Source organism: Falco rusticolus, chromosome 6 (assembly GCF_015220075.1).
Source record: "Falco rusticolus isolate bFalRus1 chromosome 6, bFalRus1.pri, whole genome shotgun sequence".
NCBI classification, from domain to species: Eukaryota; Metazoa; Chordata; class Aves; order Falconiformes; family Falconidae; genus Falco; species Falco rusticolus.
In genome coordinates, this window is record NC_051192.1 from 68201126 (window position 1) to 68221723 (window position 20598).

Here is a 20598-nt window from a genome sequence, read left to right on the forward strand (position 1 = left end):
AAAGATACAAAACTTTGCACCTCTGAAAGACTGGACTGTTGGTACATTTTTACCTTAATACAACCTGGTTTTGTAGTCTGCCCCTGGGCTCACCATGGTGTGGGACTATCATTTAAATTTAAAAAAAGATATTACTGAGCCTGGTACAACATCTGTCCTAATTGTAAAGGATAAGAAAACTCTTATTCCCCCCAAATTTCTGGAATTGGATGATATGTGATCAAAAGTAGAAGCCAATAACAAGTGTTATTTAATCCATCATGGTCTCTTAAACATAATTATTGATACAAATTAGTATCTATACAATCAAACAGACCTCTTTACCATTCCTACATACATTCTATGCAGGACAGTTAGCATGGTTACATGGATAAACCCTCACCTCTCCAAGACAAACAAGGAGAGACGTGACCGGTATCATAGGGACAGAATTTGGAGCCTTGAATAGTAGAGATGCTGAAGCACCCGTTGTTGCGCTTGATTTAAATAAATGACAACAACCATTGCAGTCTTCTCTTTTAGCATTGGGAATGAACCAATGGCTCTAATCTGATGTATTGTCTCAATGGGAAAGAAATAATGAAAGAGACCACCAACTGATTGTGGATGCACTTGGTGTAGCCCAAAAGAACATTTCTCTAGCTCTTAGCTGTATCCAAGCTCAACTATGGATGCAACCTATGGTAGCAGCAATTAATAAGAGAAGGTGAAGAGGGCACCTTACCCACTGAAATTTGAAAGGTACTTTGGGATAGTGCAACTAAATTTGAGAAATAAATCCAGTCTTGGTGGTATTTGGTCAGTTTTACTTAGACCCCATCAACAATAAAGCCACAGCCTTTGCTTCAGTATGCACCATATACTCTGTTATTTTGCTAGGATTAAATCACAATGGAGCTATGCTATCCATTAGAACATAAAAGTATGGGCCCTACAAAACAGAAACAAAGGGCAAACTATTCATGTTAATGCATGTGTTGTAAAGGAACAAGGATTTATTTGTGAGAGTAACACTATCAAAGCCCAAGACATTTGTCTTGACACTGAACAAAGCATCTGTCATTTTGAAATACATCCCAATGAAAACCCTGAAACTATGCTTGTATATATTGGCAAGGGATGTGTTTGTATGAGAACCCTTTGTGATTTTACATTTGTAGATAATATTACTGTAGATACAAGCAGTTGCTCAAATATTTGTGCTTGTAAATTTACTAAATTTATGGAATACAACTTTAATTATTCATCTCCTGTTATGTCTTATCAATTGTTACAATCTAACTATACACTGAATCAAGATTTATTGCCTATGCCCATGGGAATGAATCTTACATTGGTGAAGAAACCGCTACAGCATTATGATCTGTGTCAACTGCTAGAACACATCTGAAACGGTGGACAAAAAACTCTAATCATCGTTCATCGTGATACAGAAGAGATAACCATGTACTGGAAAAAGTGAGGAAGAGTGGAAAACATTGCTGAGAAACTCTTATTGGATTGTCACTGACAGCAATGGGAGTTTTTAATTTCATGCTTCACCCAGCTGTGATTTTACTAACTCTAACACGTCTACTGCTTATAATTATACTGTATGTAAAGGCTGGTACATGATAAAACAAATAACCCAACTTCAACCACCTAAAACATACAAATTAATGCATAACAAATAGCAGTGCTTCACTAACTACTTACCGCAGATGTGTAAAGCGCACAAACTATCAATACACCATTTATAGCACAGAGGCAAGAGGTCACTATACCACCCCTCCGTGAGGGTAAGATGAATTGACTATAATCATGGGGTGGAGCACAGCACTGTGCTTCCTCCCCCCTTCACCTTTTCTGTTTAAGCAATAGCCCCCAGTAGTGGTTGTGATGGCTGCATCTGGCCTAAGTTCGAATCTGGGAGATAGACAACACCACAATAGTGAAGGGCCATACATCTTGCTCGCAACAGCTGAAGGCTAGTTGTACATGTGCCAACAAAAATACAACCAGTATGCAAATATGACTAGAAATTAATCACCTTATTCCCCAACGAGCAGACAGCCCAGGGCCCATTGCACCCTCCTGCATGGCTGTGAGCTGCATGCCAGGGGCTCCCCTTGAATACAGACACCCCTCAAGGTTACTCCTCGAGGCTGAGAGATTCCTTGCCACAACAGATTCCAATTAAGTGACGAATAGCATGCTAAGCTTTGAAATTGTAGCCGAGTGATATAAAGGATTGACTGCAGATATATAATCCTTTAGATATAAACACAGTTGACCAAGTCCAGAACTAGGACTGGATCCATCTGCACCTAGACTCCTTTCTGAGAAGTTTGGAAAGCAAGGAGGTCCTTTTTCTAAACCTCATGACTCAGTGGGAGGGTCTCCCTGACAGTTTTGTCTGACCCTGTCCTCTATCTAGTAAATAATCAAATGTACTTTGCCACTGAATGTTGTTAAACAACTGTTGCATTTAGTATCAAACTTGGTTAAATTGCTGTTTTGTATCAGCAAACATATTGCTACTTCATTTCTGTAACACCAAGTTGCATATTTATTCACCCCATATTCATCTTGAGTAAGTTTACAAACCACAAATCAAGCATTACTCTTTCCTAGTCCTGTGCAAGAATGTCAAACAAAACTGTTACCATATAATAATAATAAAAAAGGTATACTCACAACTGCATAATCTCAGTGTAGCAACAAATCCCCCAGTCTTATGTGGGAAACCCCCCACATCTAAAGGATGTTTACAAAACCACAGAAGGAACAAATATTACTCTTAGAGGCACTTTTCTTTGTAGAACCTCACACAACTGGCCTCCATAGAGCAAATGGAGGACTCAAGTCCAGAAGTCAGCTGGAACATGTTGCAGCCTCACCAGAACAACCATCAAGTGCACCCAATCTGCCCAAGACTGATCTCTTCCACAAAATTATCCCTTGCAAACACCCAGCTATGACTTCTCCAAATGGAAGAAAGTAGTTCATGACCTAAAAGAGTTTTTTTAGAAAAAAAAGCATAGGAAGAGAGAGATTGATGCTGGATCAAATCCAAGGTCTGATTAGTTCAATATCATACCTTCTACAAAAGTCATTCTTATTAGGCACTTATTGCATGGTGTTACATTAGATCTGGTCTGGAGAAAAATAAAGTTTGAAGAAGGTCTGTTATCTCCTTTAAGACGTTTGTACTGAAATATATTTTTACTTACTATGTAAGATAGAACATTACCATGATCTAGCTATTTCTCATTTTTATTACGTGTGACAGACTGAGACTACAACCTGAGAACTATGACAATCCCCAATGCACATATGCACTCCCTCTTTATATCTACATGAGACACACACTGTCACTTCCACATTCATTGACTAGCACGACAAGTGTATTTAAGGACAGTACACATGCAAATTCCGGGCAAGAGAGTTTCTGTCTTCTCAAAAACACCTTCACAAACTGAAGTGTAGCAGAGGTAGTACCGGTGACTAACTGTAGAACATAAACATGATCAGGGTCCTCCTGAGCTGTGGTACTAAAGAACAGGTACTTTTCCAGTTGATCAGTACGACAATAAACTGTCCTTCAGCATAAACATTGTAAGACAAGTCTGGTGATCCTAAACCCCACAGTGCCCCACCCCCCCATCCCCCAACGTATACACAGGTTTGTTCAGATCATATCCAAGTTCCTGGACATCAAGCTATAGTTACTTTAGTCTGTCATGGTAAGGTATGTGAGAGTAACTTCGGACATGAGGTGTCATACTGTGTACAATCATCCTCTGCTCACAGGACACTTTTCCAGCCTCAAGTCAACACACACGAGAGTGCTTTCCACAAAGTCAGAACGTTTTAGCTAAGTAGCCTTCTGTGCAATCAGAAAGCATAAAATTTTTCCCTGGAGTGCTGCATAATTCCTGCTGCTTGACCTCAGCCTTCAGCAGGATTCTCTCCTGCAATACTAGGTAAGTCACACTGGGTAGTGAGAAAAAATTATTATAAGCAACCTAGCAAAGGACAGATCGTCACTTACTGCTTATCATTTGTTCTACTCAAATGAGAACCATCGCTCAATAATGGCAGTGTTGTGCTATTTTGCTGGGTGACTGGAGTAGTTGATGAATTATTTCTGTACAAATTCACTACTGCACGTAGGAACTTGCCTCTCACAGAATTATGGAACTCCCTTTATGGAGAGCTAAGAAAAACAGTAAACTATTACAAGCTAATTCCTTTAGCTTGTTTTAACACCTCTAGAGCCCAATCTTACTGATTTAATAGAAAAAATGCTCTCATCTGCAAGTATTAGTGCCCAATCAACCCCCCCCCTTCATTATCTATACCTTATTGAAATAAATAAGAGTCGTCACTCAAGCCCGTTTTTGGCTGAAGAAGATACACTCCTTCCTGAGAGTCTTTATGTCTTTCTAAATAATAAAAGCCTACTGAATGTCTATTGGACATCTAATTATCTTATGTTACATTATTGGCACCAGTACCTGTAACAGAATACTGAAAAAGTATTTTCTTCTGCAGAGTTCACTTCAGCTTTAAAATTTTGAAGATGTCTGCTATTCTGTTTTGAATTACAAGTTTCCCTGATTGCCAGGTAAAACTTCAAAGTCTATAGTTCTATTCCAAAATTACATAGATCCAAACAACAAATTAATGAAAGAAAAAAAAAATCATAGTAACAGGTGCAAGTTGTGCTCTGGCTCAGAAAATCCTCAAGTAGCAAGCTGCTGGAGAACATCGTGAGGAAGTAGTAAAATATGCCCATTTTATTGCAATACTGGTTTTGACAATACTATTGGTCACTATATACTAGTGTAGACAGCAGTAGTGAAATCTTTTGGATTGACCTTAATTTCTGCTACTTTATTCAGTTATATAGAAGCAGCCCACTATCCTTTGATACTCTGATCCTTGAACATCCTTTGATGTTCAAGAAATAGCATGTTTTCAGTACTTTCTCAGATTTGTTTTGTAAGGGCATAGCCACATTACAGAACACTGCACCCAATTCTTAGACTGTACATCATTTGTGTCTGGTAGCATGCTGACACTCAAGTCGGTTCATTCCAGCCTCCCTCCTGACACTTCACATCACTAAGTGCTTCACTTCATTAAAAAGAGAGTCTAGACAACAGTGGTTGCTCCCTCTTCTCAAATAATGGAAATGACTATAAAGTAAATGAAGTCAGTAGTTATGTAGGGCGTTTTCCCTAAGCATTCCTTTTTATGGGGGTATTTTTTTTAATAGTGTTTTAAACCATTCTGTTTTCTGTTAATATTTCCAGTGGAATAACCACAAAGTTATCAATGAAAGAAACGTGGTCAAACTTGGAATTTACAGACCTCATTACCTCAAAGTTTTCAGAGAGGGAAAAGGAAGGGAAGGGGAGATGTTTGATGCTCACAGGACTAGAGCATTAAAAGAAAAAAAGAACTTGAGAAAATCCTCAGAAGTACTTTCTCATCATTGTCTTCTCCTTCAGCTTCATGGAAACAAAAACTTCAGAAGGAAACTACGCTCAGTAAAGATATACCTATTTTACAAGGCCTGGAGTTGGGATGGGAAACTCATAAGAGACAAGGAACAAGAAAGCTCAGATTTATTTCCCTCACCACCTCCCACATGTACACTAACTCAGCTATTTATTTTTTTAGACACCTCAAAAGGCTGTATTATAGCCCATTTTACTGGAGACAAGACTTAACCATTACAACTCAGCCTCAGTTTCATTACATTAGAAGTGGCAGACATTCTATGTCATAGAGAAAAGCCAGATCAAACAAATCCTTCTTCCTCTTGTTCTCACTCATTGTCTGAGGAAGAATATTTACCTATGAACCATTAACACCTACATTCCCTTGGAAAAGGTAACGAAAAATCAAGTACAAAACAGAATGAGAGTGAACCAAGAAGCAGAGCACCTTCTAGCATCTAAGTACTGGCATATGGCAGTTTTAAAATTACGAGATAGCTTATTTAAAAAAAGTGGTCCAAGCTATTTTTTGTTTTCTGGAAGTTGAAGTTTAGCTGTTAAGTTTTTTAACTTAAAAGCTTCAGCATCTCATATGTCCTAGTCTATGATTATAGGCAACATTTTAAATGTCTAAGAATTCTAGTTGTACTAACAGAATAAAGCTACCTTAATGTTAATACTTAGCTCAATTATTTCTCCTTGTGCTGCAGATCTTAGCTGTTCAACATACTTTTCAAAAGCCAAATACATCCCTGTCAATCAATATATTTTTTAAAATAAATGCAACAGTACTGAATCTAAAAGGCCATGTCTAGGTTGCAATTAAGTTAATTACCCTCACTGATTAATTGATGATTACTGGGACTTACCTGAATGAAACTAGACCAGAAAATAAACAAATGTGCTCATCAGAATAAAGGTAAACAAAGTTTAAGGTTTTAAACTTATTTTCCCCCAAAACACTTTTAATTCCATAATCAGAAGTCATCAGTAAGAGTCCATTCCCATTTGTGTACAAAAATAATGCAAACCATAGAAGCACAAAAAAGTTTTGGAAAATTATTTGCCCGAAACTTAGTTCAGTAGCAAGTTCACATTAGAAGCCTTTCCACTTTTCAAATAACAGTTAGAGGGTACAGCTGGTAGGAAGGACAAGCAGGAAGAAAGCATGCTTAACAGCAGCAAACATGAAATTTGAAGAACTATGATTTTGACAATGGCAGCTTTAAGCAATAAACTTCCCAATGTAAATAGGAACAGGAGAGGCCTCTCATACAACCTGTTTTGTCATCCACTTGTTAAAAACAATTTCAAACAGGGAGAAAGGGTGGACAGTAAGAATGCTAACACACAATTACTATATTACAGTTCGATTCACCTTACAGCTGTCTATCAGCTCTTCTCTACCAGAAAACACTCCACTTCATCAAGTTCTTACACAAGCCATTTTTCTGTTTCCTTTCTCAGGATAATTACTTTTCCTGTAGCTGGCTACATTGAAGTTTAGAGCTTGTTTACACTTACAGCTAAATCCGGCATTTTCTACTCCAATTAGGGAGCCGCTACACACTAATAGATGAGCTACTTCTTAAATAGCTTCCACTTGTCACAGAGGCCAGCAGACAGACTTCTCTATGACAACTGTTTGAAATGAAGATATAGAAGAGAAGAATGAGTGAACGTATATACATAAGAACACTGGAAAAGAAAGGAATCTGACAACCACAGCCAAAAAAAAAAAACCTAATCAAAACCAAAAGCATTACTACAGGAACCGGAGACTGAACTGCAAGGTTCTTTTTCTCAGAACAGAAGTTACAGATGTCATACATACAGCCAACTCAGGCTGAAGACAGACAGGTTTTTTTGTTTGTGTTCTGTTTTTGATTGTGCTCCCCCCACCGCAACCCCCGAGTCTCTACCTTCCCCCCAAGCATATAGATACCAGCTTTTAAATCTGGTTGGGCACCATTTCTACCATAGCCACCAGGGTTTGGCGTCTTCAGTCAAATACTCACTCCTGGATCCATCTGTCCCATTTTCACAGTACGATGCCACTGTAATATAGCATATAATGAGAGAATTTTTTAAACCCTTGAGAGAAGAACATAAAAGTGCGTGACAACACTTTGTTGTACAATAATTATAGTCTCCACTGCTCTTTATCTTATTCGCAATAGACAGCTTTTCAGAGTAATTAACTAAAACGAAGCTGAATTGTTTAACGAGTCTCTAAAGCTGTTTGCTGCACTGGGTACTGCTAGAGTTTTAACTTCTCAAGCATATGCACTTCATCAATTCGATCAACTAAAAGCCAGGGCTGTCCATGTATATTTTTTAGACAATTTGTGTCTTCCAGGCACTTCTGTCACAAACTTAAAAGTTTTCTATAACAGAACGCCACAGGAAGACAGGATTAGGATGAGTAAGGACACAGTTCAGATGGCCCAGTGATGATTTCTTAAATTATACTGTCAGTATTAACTTCAAAAGTAAGAACACACACACAAAAAAATCATCACACAGCTGTACTGAATTTTGACAGGAATTCCTCATAGGATAGCAATGCTAGGATATTTCACAGTCAATAGACATTCCCATTTTTAATTAATATGCAGTAAATTGTGTATTATCTATTTATATAGCTAATAGGAATTCCCTTTTATTACTCATAAGTTTTATGAATTTTTTAAAGGTTTTTTAAAATAGCTTAGTGTTTTTCTTCATTACCTCTTACTTAAATGAATGAGACAAAACATCAAATAGGTTGTCTCCAGAAGATCTGAGACTCCACCTAGGCTCTCTGCATTTCAATTTCCTTTTTCAGAATTAGGGAAGATGCAAAAGCAAGAAGTGGAACAGCGTGCTTAATACAGAAAAACTGAATACTACACATGTCACTTGTGAATAATTATCCTTCTTCAGCAACTCTTAAATTTAAATTTTTATATGCAGGATGCTAAACATCAACCAGTAAATCCCACATCCTTTAAAAAGTGGTTATAATTCTGACAAAGAAGAAGGCCTGAGACTAAGAAGGCTATTAAAAAAGCCAATTCTACAATTACCAAGTCTCTAGTCAGAAGCATGCGTGTCTACTTTGAACATATACCATAAAGGTACTTTAAAACCTAGTTATTTTTCATATCACAAAAAGCAAAGAAATCACTGCAGACCTCAAGAGAAACATTCTCCATGAAATTAATCTTTGTTACAAGCAGATCCTGCCTTAACAAGGGTCAGAAATAACCAAAACCAATCCAGAACAAGACTTAGGCCAAGCCCATATCCAAGTGAGTAATCCATATTTAGAAATAATTTCTCAGTCTTTAGATAGACGCTTTTTTTGTGTTACAACAAGTTTTTAAGCATTTCTAATACTGCACTTGGAAGTATATTCACAAGCTTAGGGAAAAAGAAAATTAAGTCCTCTTATTTGTAGGAGACTGTAGTTTTCCATTTGGTCTCTTTAATACTTTGCCTGCCAAGAAGGCTCAGGTTTATTATGTATATGAGTAACTTTAAAATGGTTTAAGGTAATAAAGCCATTTATCTTAACCCTGTTCAATTTTATGTTGAAGAAAGAAAAAACTCTTTTCTTACATCTTCTGAAATTAAGAACTATAGCTCTTGCAAATGGAAGAGTCAACTTCCTCAAGGGAAGAAATGTTTAGAAAGTGTTACCTAAATGTCGTGGAGGGACACAACTCTATTTTACATCCATTTTCTCACCTAGTATTTTAGTAGAAGAGGGAGGGGAAAAAAAGTAATATCTCATTTAGGACAACTAGAATCCAAAGGGAAGATACATCTTAGCATGCCCTTGAATGGAAATTCTGGCCACAGGCTGGTGGTTGGAACTTGTTGAGTTTTCTTAAGTTGCTTCTTAAAAGTAATAAAATATTTCTCTCCAAGAAAAGATATAAGTGAAAACCCTCCTTCTTTGGGTTTCAGAAGCAGCATGGCACCTCCACATGACTTCTCCACCCATAACAGAACTATCACTTTCCTAAAGAAAATGCATATACTATTCAGAAGATCACTCTATAGTGAAAGGACAGCATCCCTCAGAATTTCCCTTCTATCTCCAACAATCAAAATGATTATTTTGGGTCTTATTATAAGGTTTAGTTCTAGAACCATGTGGGGAGCTTTATGGGACAATGATTTCTGCCTCTACATTAGTAATCTTCCAAAATTAAATGAGAAACAGTTGTTAACATGGGTCCTGATCTATATGCTTAAGCACCTCAACTTCAACTTGATTTCAAAGGAGGCACAGAAATGCAAATATTTACAGGATAGAGAGGCATAATCTTTAAATTTTATGGGCATAAGTCCCTGTTATACGACAAGACGCAGACATTCCAGGCAATGCTGCAAACTGCATTCCAACAAATACCACAATCTAGTAGGAGTTAGCTCATGCAAATCAGTAACGGTATTTTCACAATTTGAAAACAACTGTTAAAGGAGAACATTGTGATGAGTTTTATAGTAAAAGCTGTTATTCAATGCTAGAAAATACTTAGACTTCAAGTCAGCTTATTTTTAAAGAAATCTTCGATTTCTTATTGACAGTAAATTAATTTTTTCAGTAGATTTTGTAGGACTAAATTGATCACTTTCAGACTAGGAAGGAGTTCATATCCACACAATCCCCGTCATTTTCCATTGTTCATCTTAGACTACTGCTACTTAAATGATCAGTTGTTTCATAGTTATGCCCATAACCTTTGGTCTACAATAAAAAAGTTACTTAAAATAGTATATGGTAGTAAAAAAAAAAAAATAATAAAAAAATCAATGCCTTTATATTTTTCCTTTTCCAAAGCCATACAGTTTATAGCTCTAAATCTTATAGCCTAAACATGCTACTTTCAGTGTCCAATGCCATAAAATCACAAAATGTACATGACTATTCATGCAAGATCTCCTTAAATTTAAATGAAACTCTTCTTCTCTGGTTGTGGTTATCTGCTGGTTTCACAGATAGGAAAGAGAGAAAAATCAGTTACCCACGAGTTTATCACTGCAACCCTTTTTAAGTTGTTGTTTGGTTGTTTTTTTTTGAAAGTACAAATTTATAGAACATCAATTACAGAAGAACCTCTTCTGTACTACCATAGCATTTTCTTGCCTCTAACAAAAACAAGCTCAGTTAGCTTACTGATAATTTTAAGAACAGCCTCATTGCTGTGCTGTGAAAATCATAAATACAGAACTGTTCTTTTTGCTCCATGTTCCCTTTCCCCTGAGATATATTTCACCTCTATTAGGATTCTAGATCAAAAGCTTTTGTTTCATTAATCTGAAGAACATTGTATTGGGAACTAGGTACAAACAGATATATATCACAAAGCCAACCAAATTCTCCCCCTCACCTCCCACTTCAGTGGGAGTTTGGGCAGGCCCTAATTTATAAGAAATGGTATGGGTTCACTACAAATGAAGGCATCTGTAGCTTAAGAAATGACTCCATAGTCAAACTTATTTAGCATGTCTTCATCTTAGTGCCAATAAATAGCCCGTTACATATTTTGACAGGACAATTAGTTCCCAATGCTACCAAATACCATTTTATAGAATAAACTTAATGCTTTATCAGCCTCTTGTACCTCATTATTGACCACACAAAAGTAGTACTAGAAGTACTGATCTAGAAAAACAAAATGGGTATCAAACAAATGCAAGTGCAACAAGTTGAGATCTCCAGACAATCTTCTGTCACAGTAACAGGATGCAGTACAGGACAACAGCTTTCAGAAGGTAATTCTACCACAGACACACATAAGAAAGCTCTGTAGCCAACCTGTTACTAGCCACACTTGTAACAGATTGGGTGAGGTGTGGTTTGTGGTTGGTTTTTTTTTTTTTTTTTAATTAAAAACCCCCCACCCTGGTAACACAGATTCCTAGACTACTCTGTTGGAAAGGACTTTTGGAGATCATTAACCCAAACCTCATTAAAATTTGACCCAATTAGATCAAGTTTTCTATTACACTGTTTAGTTTTCAGCTCCTCCAAGGATGGAGTTAGTAAAACTCTCTCTGGGCAGCCCATTCCCAGTGCTGGATCATGCCAAGGTCGAATTCCCTTACCCATCTAGTTGGAATTACTCTTGCCACAACTTCCTTGCTGCCCCTTCTCCTGTTGCTGAGCACCTCCAAAACAGCTTGGTCTTCTCTGTATTCCTCCTCCTCATTTGTTAGTTGAAGTAATGTGATTTCCTCTTAATCTTCTTTTCTTATGCACCGAACAAACTCAATTCTCTCGGCATATATTGTCATCTGGCTCTCTGGCTATTACGGTGCCCTCCATCGGACTCATTCTACTTTGTCACTACCTGTCTTTTACTAAGGAACTCACTGGTCGCAGCGTTGGCAGAATAGACTCACAAATGCTGCTCCAGTGTGTCTCACAAAAGAAATGATTGCTTTCTTCAAATTGCTGGCTACATTGCTAATACAGCACAATATGGCATCATCAGCTGCCTTTGTGGCAACGATGCAATGCTGACTCATGTTCAACTGGGCATCCAACAGAACCCCTACGCCCTTTTCTGTGGAGCTGCTCCCAGCCAGGTTACCCTCAGCCTGTATCATTGCTTATTCTGGGTCAGACACAGAAGTATGCACTCCAGTATTAATCCCCAAGGTACACCACTAGCACAAGGTCATCTATCGAACTTTGTACTGCGGATCACCATCTTTTGAGCCTGGCAGTCTACCTGACCACTCACTTGCCGAGTTGGTATCTCGCCCTCTTGGCTTTAAGAATACTATGGGAGACTTACATCGAAGGCTTTGCTAAAAAAGTTAGAGAAAATGCACTGTGCCCTCCCTATCTACAAGCCAGTCGTGTCATCATAGAAGGCAACTGGGTTGCACAACCTGCCTTCAGTAAATCAAGATTTACTGTTCCCAATTCCCTTTTTGTCTTTCACATCCTTGGAAAAAGCTTCCAAAGGATTTACTCCATACACATGCTCACAGTTTTTCAGACATTCCTTTTTGCCCTGCTTGAAAACAGATATGTTTGCCTTTTCCAGACACTGAGGAACCTCCCAGTTGTGGTGACTTCTCAATGAGGATAGAAGCCAGCCTCACAATGACATCAGCCATCATCCCTGGATGCACACCACTTTGTGCCACTGATATGCAATTCAGCAACTGGCTTAATGACTCCCTAGCTCTCACCATCTACTGCAGGTAATGCCTCACTCTCACAAACTACATCAGTACACTCAGGGGCCTGGGAGGCCCGAGGACAAATCTTACCACTAAAAATAGGTAAAAAAAGGCACAAAGTACCTCAGCATTTTCCTTGTCTTCCATTACTAGACCCTTACCCATTGAGCTGTGGCCCCACATTTTCTTTAGCCTTCCAGTTGTTGCCCCCATCCTTCTTGTTCCTTCCCACACCACTCATGAATTCCAACGCTAGCTGAGCTTTGGCCTTCCTAACACCATACCAGCATACTCGGGCAGTATCTCTGTATTTCTTTTAGGTAGCTAATACAGAGAAGGTGAAAGCAGGTATTTCCTTTTTGTGTTTTAAGGGCCCAGAGCTCCCACTGAGGAGCTTAGCTGCCTGCACTTACAGGCATCTCTGATATCACACAGCTGTTGATTCAGATTGCTGTGAAGAAATGAAAGACCTATAAGAAGCCACCTCAGCAGGGACTTCCCTCATCACCCAGGAGCTGCTTTTAAGCTGAGGCTTTTAAGCAGCTCCCAGTCTGAGCTAGACTGCTGCCATACCTGTGCCTGGGCGCATAGCCCAATTGACACACACCCTGACTCACAGACCTTACATAGTGGCTTGACCTCACACCTGCTGTGTCACTACTGACACGCCTGGTGCCACTGGACTGTTGGCTGAACCTGGTTGCTGTTACCAGACATGCTCTCCTCTCCTTTATCACGTACTGTGGGGCTGCTTCCACAGTAATGATACAGCTCCTGTGCCTGCTTTGTCCCAGCTAGCCTTCCCTCACCTTCCCCTTGCTGCTCCCTGGCACATCTGAGCTCAGTCAGGCACCATGCCACACTTGTTTAGTTTTCTGCATGTCAAAATGAGCCATTCTTGTGCTTTGAGAAGGTTATTCTTGAAGATCAGCCAGCTCTCCAGAGCGCCTTTGGAATTCAGACCAGTCTTCCACTCAATCCTCCCAAGCAGATCCCCAAACAAGATCTGCTCTTCTGTAGTACACTGTTCCAATCCTACTAATTTTGCTCGCTTCTTCCAGGACTTTAGTTTCCTGCCTTGCACAATATCCACAATTGGTTGTTCTTTGCTTGTGAGTAACAGGTCTAGCTCGGCACCTCCCTGAGAAAGTTTTTTTATGCTCTTGGGAAACATGCTTTTTTATTTCAAGTCAGTTTAACAACCTCTTTCCGTTACCGCAAAATTTGCTTTCAGATGAACGACAACACAAGGCAATTCACACTTGTATACTTATGTACAGAGCCTTTCATCACGGCTACAATATCACATCACAATATCACAGCTACCATAATCTCCAATTCCATCTTTTTGGCACAGTATCCACATTTTACAATCCATTTGAAAAACAACTTTTACTTACCTGTCAAAAATATTCATGTGCCACTTTTGTTGCATAAACACACAAAATAATGCTCTTCAGCAGGGAACTAACATAGTGCCTGAACTGATATATGCCTTCTGTTGCAACATGAGGGCAGGAGGAAGTGCTGGATCACGTATTCCCACTATTCTTTTCATGTATCTCTTAACAGCTGAGCAAAGCTGCACCAGCGTAAGTCGTTTTCTGACTGTTCAACAGACATCACACCAAAGACAGTTACAGTTTACACTGAAGTTTCATATTAGCTACTGCTAAATGCTATATTCATGCATAAACATCAAGACTCTTATTTCTTGGCTTTCACAGGATTTAATACCTTGAACACTTCAGGTCATAAGTACTATTAGCACTTGTATTCAAAATTTGTCTTTTGATGCAAACAGATGAGAAAAGTACATACTATTCTGTTTACAAGTAACTATATTTAAAAGCATATTATCAGAAAAAGGACAGTCTCACCTTGAAATGATTCACAGGGTGTATCAGTTGATGTGCTAGCATCATGTGCTGATGAAGCCTGAACATTATCCAAATTATTTTCTTCGGATTTTGAGCCCAGATTTCCGAGAACCGCCTCCTCTTCTCTACTTGAAGTATGCACAAGAGAAGATGCAGTTTCACCATAGAGTCGTCTCAGTACTTTCCCTATGAATACTGTGGGGCAAGAAATTTTTTTTAAACAGAAAGAAATGCAGTGATTTAAAGGTATTTTACTACTTTAAAAATCTGGCAACTAATTGATACAAGATAATTTCTCTCACATTCGATGCAAGTTTGTCTTTGTTAGTCCCTACCTCTCATAGGTAAAATGAAAATTAATATATTAAAGTCACAATTAGGGTCAGAAAAGCAGCTTTAAAACCCCAGAGTTCACTAGCAAGGTTACATTTGAAGTCTTCTACTTGACTGCATTTTGGCAATAACAGTACATTTACAGATAAAACATACATTTTTTTTTAAAGTTTCTTTTAAAACAAGTATCTTCCCACACAAGTGTTACAAGGCTGCTCAAAATGCAGGTCTCTTCTGGCACAGGGGCAACTGCAATTGAATCACTCATTAAAATCAGTAAGCTACAACTATTTAATCACATCAAAACCTAGAAGTAGACAGCAGCAGAAACACATGGTAACCCAATTATTTCTACAGAATTAGCAGTATTCTTATATGCCTCTTCCTCTTATGAGCCCCTTTCCGACGACACTAGCAATCTGCTACTAGTTACTCAAATGCAAGCATGATTTGATTAAAGAAAATATATGCAAATAATCTACTCATCAACAAAACTATCATCTTTATATGGAAGCATGCACAATTTGATCACTTAAAGCTATGTATTATATCAAAATACAAAGTAATACTAAAAGCTTTTATCTGTTTCAGCCCCAGTTTCACTAATTCTACATGATCAAGCAGATATTGCAGGACAAGGCGGAAAGAAGGAAAAGAGAAATTTGGAAAAACACATCTAAACACTAATTTTAAATTTAATATACAGTGTATGGACACTATACAAGCAACCTGGTGCAGATTCTTAACAAAATAATTCTGCCAAGTCAAAAGGCCTTACACTGTTAAAAGAATGGCTCCTACTGCAGTGTAACAGACGAACATACTATCACCACATAACTTTCTTCAACAAATTACTTTCCTTCACAACTGAAAAAAAAATCACCTTCATTGAGCTGGGAAATCCTTGAACCACCAGTCCTTGATAGATAATTTTTTCCTCCACATCTGCCTCGGCAATGTGCTTCAATTATCAGGTAAATGACTAACTGAGGGAGAATGTTTTATTAGATGTTTTTGAGCTCTTACTTGTTTATAAGTGATCACTTACTCTTTGCTTGTGTCCAATCTCTTGAATAATTGGTAGGCTTATGAAAGGCCTATGACAAGATGTAAGCCTGAAGAGGTACTTGTGCAGAAAGCTTTGCTTATGAAGCCCAGATTTTAGTTTTTCTATGCATATCCATCATTCAGTAATAAAAACATGTGACAAGCTACCAGCAATGTCAAGTAGGCATGATACATTTTATAAATTGCGAGTTAAGACTACCGCTCCCAGAAGGAGAGCCATCAACAAGTGACTGTATTTTCTTTTCGTAAGGTCCCCCTGCCAGGATATTCTGCAGCTAGGAAGACAAAACCCACAATCACTCCCCTTAAAGCAGAGCTAGAGAAAGCAGACAGAAATAAGCAGTGTAGTAAGACAAAGTTAAGTGCCTTTTGCAGATCTCTGACTCTAAAGCAAGTTATCCAAGAGGTTTAAACCGGATCCTGTCCCTGAGTACTGCAACTAATCCTGCAGCATTTTAATGAACTCCAGTAGAGCCCTTACTAAATGTCATGGTTTAATGCCAGTAGGTGGCTAAGTCCCACACAACTGCTCACTCGCTGCCCCCCATGTGGGATGGGAAAGAGAATCAGAAAGGTAGAATTGAGACAATTTGTGGGTTGAGATAAAGACAGTTCAGTAGCTAAAGCAGAAGCTACGCACAGAAGCAAAGCAAAACAAAGAATTAATTCACCACTTCCCAGTGCCAGGCAGGTGTTCAGCCATCTCCAACGAAGTAGGGCTCCATCACACATAAGGGGTATTTGGGAAAACAAACGCCATTTCACCAAACATCTCCCCCTTCCTCCAGCTTTTATTGCTGAGCATGACATCATATGGTATGGAATATCCCTTTGGTCAGTTGGGGTCAGCTGTCCCGGCTCTGTCTCCTCCCAAATATTCTTGTGCCCCTCCAGCCTACTTGCTGGTGGGGTGGGGGTGCGCAACAGAGAAGGCCTTGGCACTGTGCCAGCACTGCTCAGCAATAACCAAGACACTGGTGGGTTATCAACACTATTTTCACCACAAATCCAAAAAAAACCAGCACTGCAGGAGCTGTTATGAAGAAAACTCACTCTAGCACAGCCAAAACCAGTACACAAATGAACATTCAAGCACTTGTACTGAGGAAGTTGTTCTTCTAAAGCAATGATCATTGTGAAACTGATGAATCTATAAGTGGAAATACATTTTATCCAAATCTGCTGAGAGCCAGCCTTCTCATAGATACAGTGAGTTTTATGCTCCCCATCTTGAAATCTGATTTCTCTAGTCATCTGTTCAATTACCCCCACAAAACAATAACTTGACTCTTTTCTTTCCTTTTTAGAATATAGGGACCAAATTTATACACACATTAGCACTGCTTCAGAAAACAATATGAGACCAGTTTTGATCAATAATTCCTTCTCGTTTACATGGGGGCTCTCCCCATCACTAATACCCGTGCTTGAGAAAGCAAGCTGAAACAATGCCTGTCTTCAGATGATGTGAATACTGAGGAAAGCATTCTTTCAGAAAAATCTCTCTCGCTTCAAAATAAACACCTAGATCAGTAGCATTGGCAGATTTTCTTCAGCAAAGGTGTGGATTAGCTGCCAACACCAAAGCAGCATCCAATCTTAGAGGCTGGAGTTTTCAGCAGATGCAGGAAGCAGCAGCTGGGTGCAGAATGGGGGAGTTCTTTGCTGCCCGCAGCGCTTTCACACTTGTGTCAGTGCACATCAGCAGTGCAACACTGTCTCTTAAGACTAGTAACTCCGAATAGCCGTAACAGAAAGGAAATGAGCAGTGGGCACACCTAGGCATGACAAGGTCCCTGTTTGAAACTTAATGTATTTCAAGCCTTCTGAAGACAGCAGGAAGCAATGTATCACAGCAGTACACCTCCCTTGGGAGAATGAAGAAGGCGGTATCACTAGAGAGCATCTGAAAAGACTGACTGATCTAGTCTGAACTATTTGGAAACCTAAGTATATTCTAGCCTGAAGGAAAAAAAAAAAAAAAACCACAAACAAGCAACACCCCCCCCCCCCCCCCAACAACCAACCACAAAACAAAACCTGCCTGCAGCCCGAAACTTTTCTGAACAAGTTTGTCCTGCGTATCAGTGAATAAGGAAATTAGGCTCTGAGGAATATCTATCCTGCCATACTCAGCAGCTTTACATGCTCCAAAGTAGCACTCTGCAGTTAAAAGTCTGAGCTGAGCTACCACAACATTTTTCAGATGACAAAGAATCCTCTTTCCTCAGGGTTTTATTGCTGCAATTATTTAAGAAAAGATATCCTGTGATATCCATGAGCATTGGCTTAACCACAGGAGATTGGTCTTGCCTGATGCTAAAGAGCAGTTTTTCTCCCCTATTCAAAACCCTCCTTAACTTGATGTCTTTGGCACTATGCAGGCCCAGAGATCAAATCATCTGGTAAGAATTGCTCAAATCCTTAAAAATAATGACCTGTTAACATGAGATTAGCAATAAAGAAAATTCAAGGAAAAATATCTACTACCAGAGATGTATCCTGTCAGATAGATGTAACCTATCAGAGCTCCAAAACGCAATAAGACTTGCTCTCACCTTACCTGTAGCACAGCCCAGTACATACAGTTATTTGTTGCTACTGTTTTCCAGTCAACTAACTGATACGAGGATCTGTACAGATTCATGCCATCTTTCAAGAGACCAATCTGGGAACACTTTTTCACTTTTCACTGATGTTTCTAAACAAGCACATACATTTTGAGATGTGTTTTTAATAACACCACAAGAAAAGATAAGGGAGACCACAGAAAGACGAGATACTATTTGGAGTCAGAACCAATGAGAATTGCCACATTCACACACAGCATTAATGCACAAGGTACAAGGGAGTGAATTTAATACATTCTACTGGGTGTTTTTGAGTATATTCTTGAAAATTGTATTCACATATTACAAAACCCGGTGTTCCAGTCTGGAAGAGAAAGAATAGTTTGAGGGGAATTATCTCTGGAACTGAGCCCATAATTGAACAGGAAAGAGATGTGAACAGCAAAAAGCAGCCAGCTATGAGGCAAAAAGGGGAAGCCTTGTCGCACAAACGTACCTCTCCTCTTAGGATAAAGCAGTGTCTGGGAACTAACAGACAAGAAACTGGAAGCGAGAGAGGGAAGCAGGTAAGCTAAGCAGTTTAGGGGCCAGGAATGGCAGTGATGTGGATGCAGCTGAAAGCAACATAGAATATTTATTAGCATTAAATCTTCATTGTTTTCAACTGTGCTTACTTCCTTACAAAATCTGGGCCAGCAAATACTAATCCAAGAAGTTTTGTAGGGCACAGACCAGGCAAGAATTAATAAGAGGAAGACTTCAGTTCACCCAGTCCACGGTAAGTCTTTAAAAACTACCACAGTAGCCTATTATGGCTCTATTTCTCTGGAGTATAATTGATAGCTCATTACTCCCAACCTACCAAAGACTAAGGATGCTTTCAGAGTTCTACAGGGAATGTATTCTGCAACATGAAGAAAAATGTCCCTATAGCTATAAATTATTGAAGGAACGCATAGCTCTGAACACCTGGTCACACAGTGGCAACTGGAGAAAGCTCTAAACCTAGGTTAGATGAATGAGTACAGCCCAGGGACCACCATATTTTGGAGTTCTGTGTTACCATGGCAGACTTTGTTGCCATTTTAGTTCCGAGTAGCACGTGGGAAGGTTTTTCCACTGCTCATGTCTCCAATACCCAAACAGAAGAGCAAATAAAATTGTGAAGAAGTGCTTGCCACGCTTTGTGTGCTTTCACCTCCAGGAATCTGACAGGACTTTAATACTACAATGGGTAAATTATTTATGCCGTCAGATATAGTGTTGAAAACAAGACACCAAAGGTGAGCAAAGGTGAGAGATGCATTAGGTTTTTTACAATCATTAACTAAAGATGACCTTGAGTTCTGAATTTACCTGGATTTGCCAGATATCAGATTGTGTGTGAACACATGGCAGGGGTTGGTGGGCATGAGTTGTGTGTGCCACACCAGCTTTGTGGAATAGATTGAATACAGCTCAAGATTATATAAAGGAACTTCATGTTAGAACTAGGCATATGGTCAAAAGGAGGTACTGCACAGTAATAATATTAACTGAAATGCCTGGCCCAAATCCTAAAGGTTTTAAGAAATTCTTTGCACTTTTGCTGTAGGGGAAGACCAGGCTACACTGACACTGCCTTCACTAACAAGGTTATAAAGATTAAAGAAAGAAATACAACCTCATGGATTCTTTTGCCCTCAGGGGTGTGGGGCCACTCTGCACTTAAGAGGAACAAGCAAATGTTCCTCTTAAACATTAAAAAAACCCCCAACATTCTAAAGTGGAGATTACTAAGATGGAGGTGACCACAGATGAAAATCTGTGTGTTTTATCAATCATTAGACTCAGCCACTAGTACAATGACAATGTGATCCAAGATCCTACTGGGCCAAGTATTTTTTACATCCAAGACAGGAAAATGAACTACATTAATATATAAATCTAGAGAGATCTCGCCAAAAACCTTGTACAGCCTTAAGTCCGCTGTGTACAAACCAGCTGAACTGAAACCTGAGCAGACACAGAGAAGAGTTTTTACAATAACCAACAAGACATTGAAGAACAAGGAGAGCTTTGGCTGTT

At 39.0% G+C, this 20598-nt stretch overlaps 1 protein-coding gene across 1 annotated transcript in view; it reads right to left on the minus strand.

The window, feature by feature from the left end:
* ERICH1 (glutamate rich 1) overlaps positions 1–20598 on the minus strand; it is an 82288-nt gene that overhangs the window by 50669 nt on the left and 11021 nt on the right. Inside the window, exon 2 of the mRNA XM_037391968.1 lies at positions 14561–14755. Within this exon, the coding sequence (XP_037247865.1) occupies positions 14561–14755 (195 nt within the window). The remainder of the gene's footprint in view (positions 1–14560; positions 14756–20598) is intronic.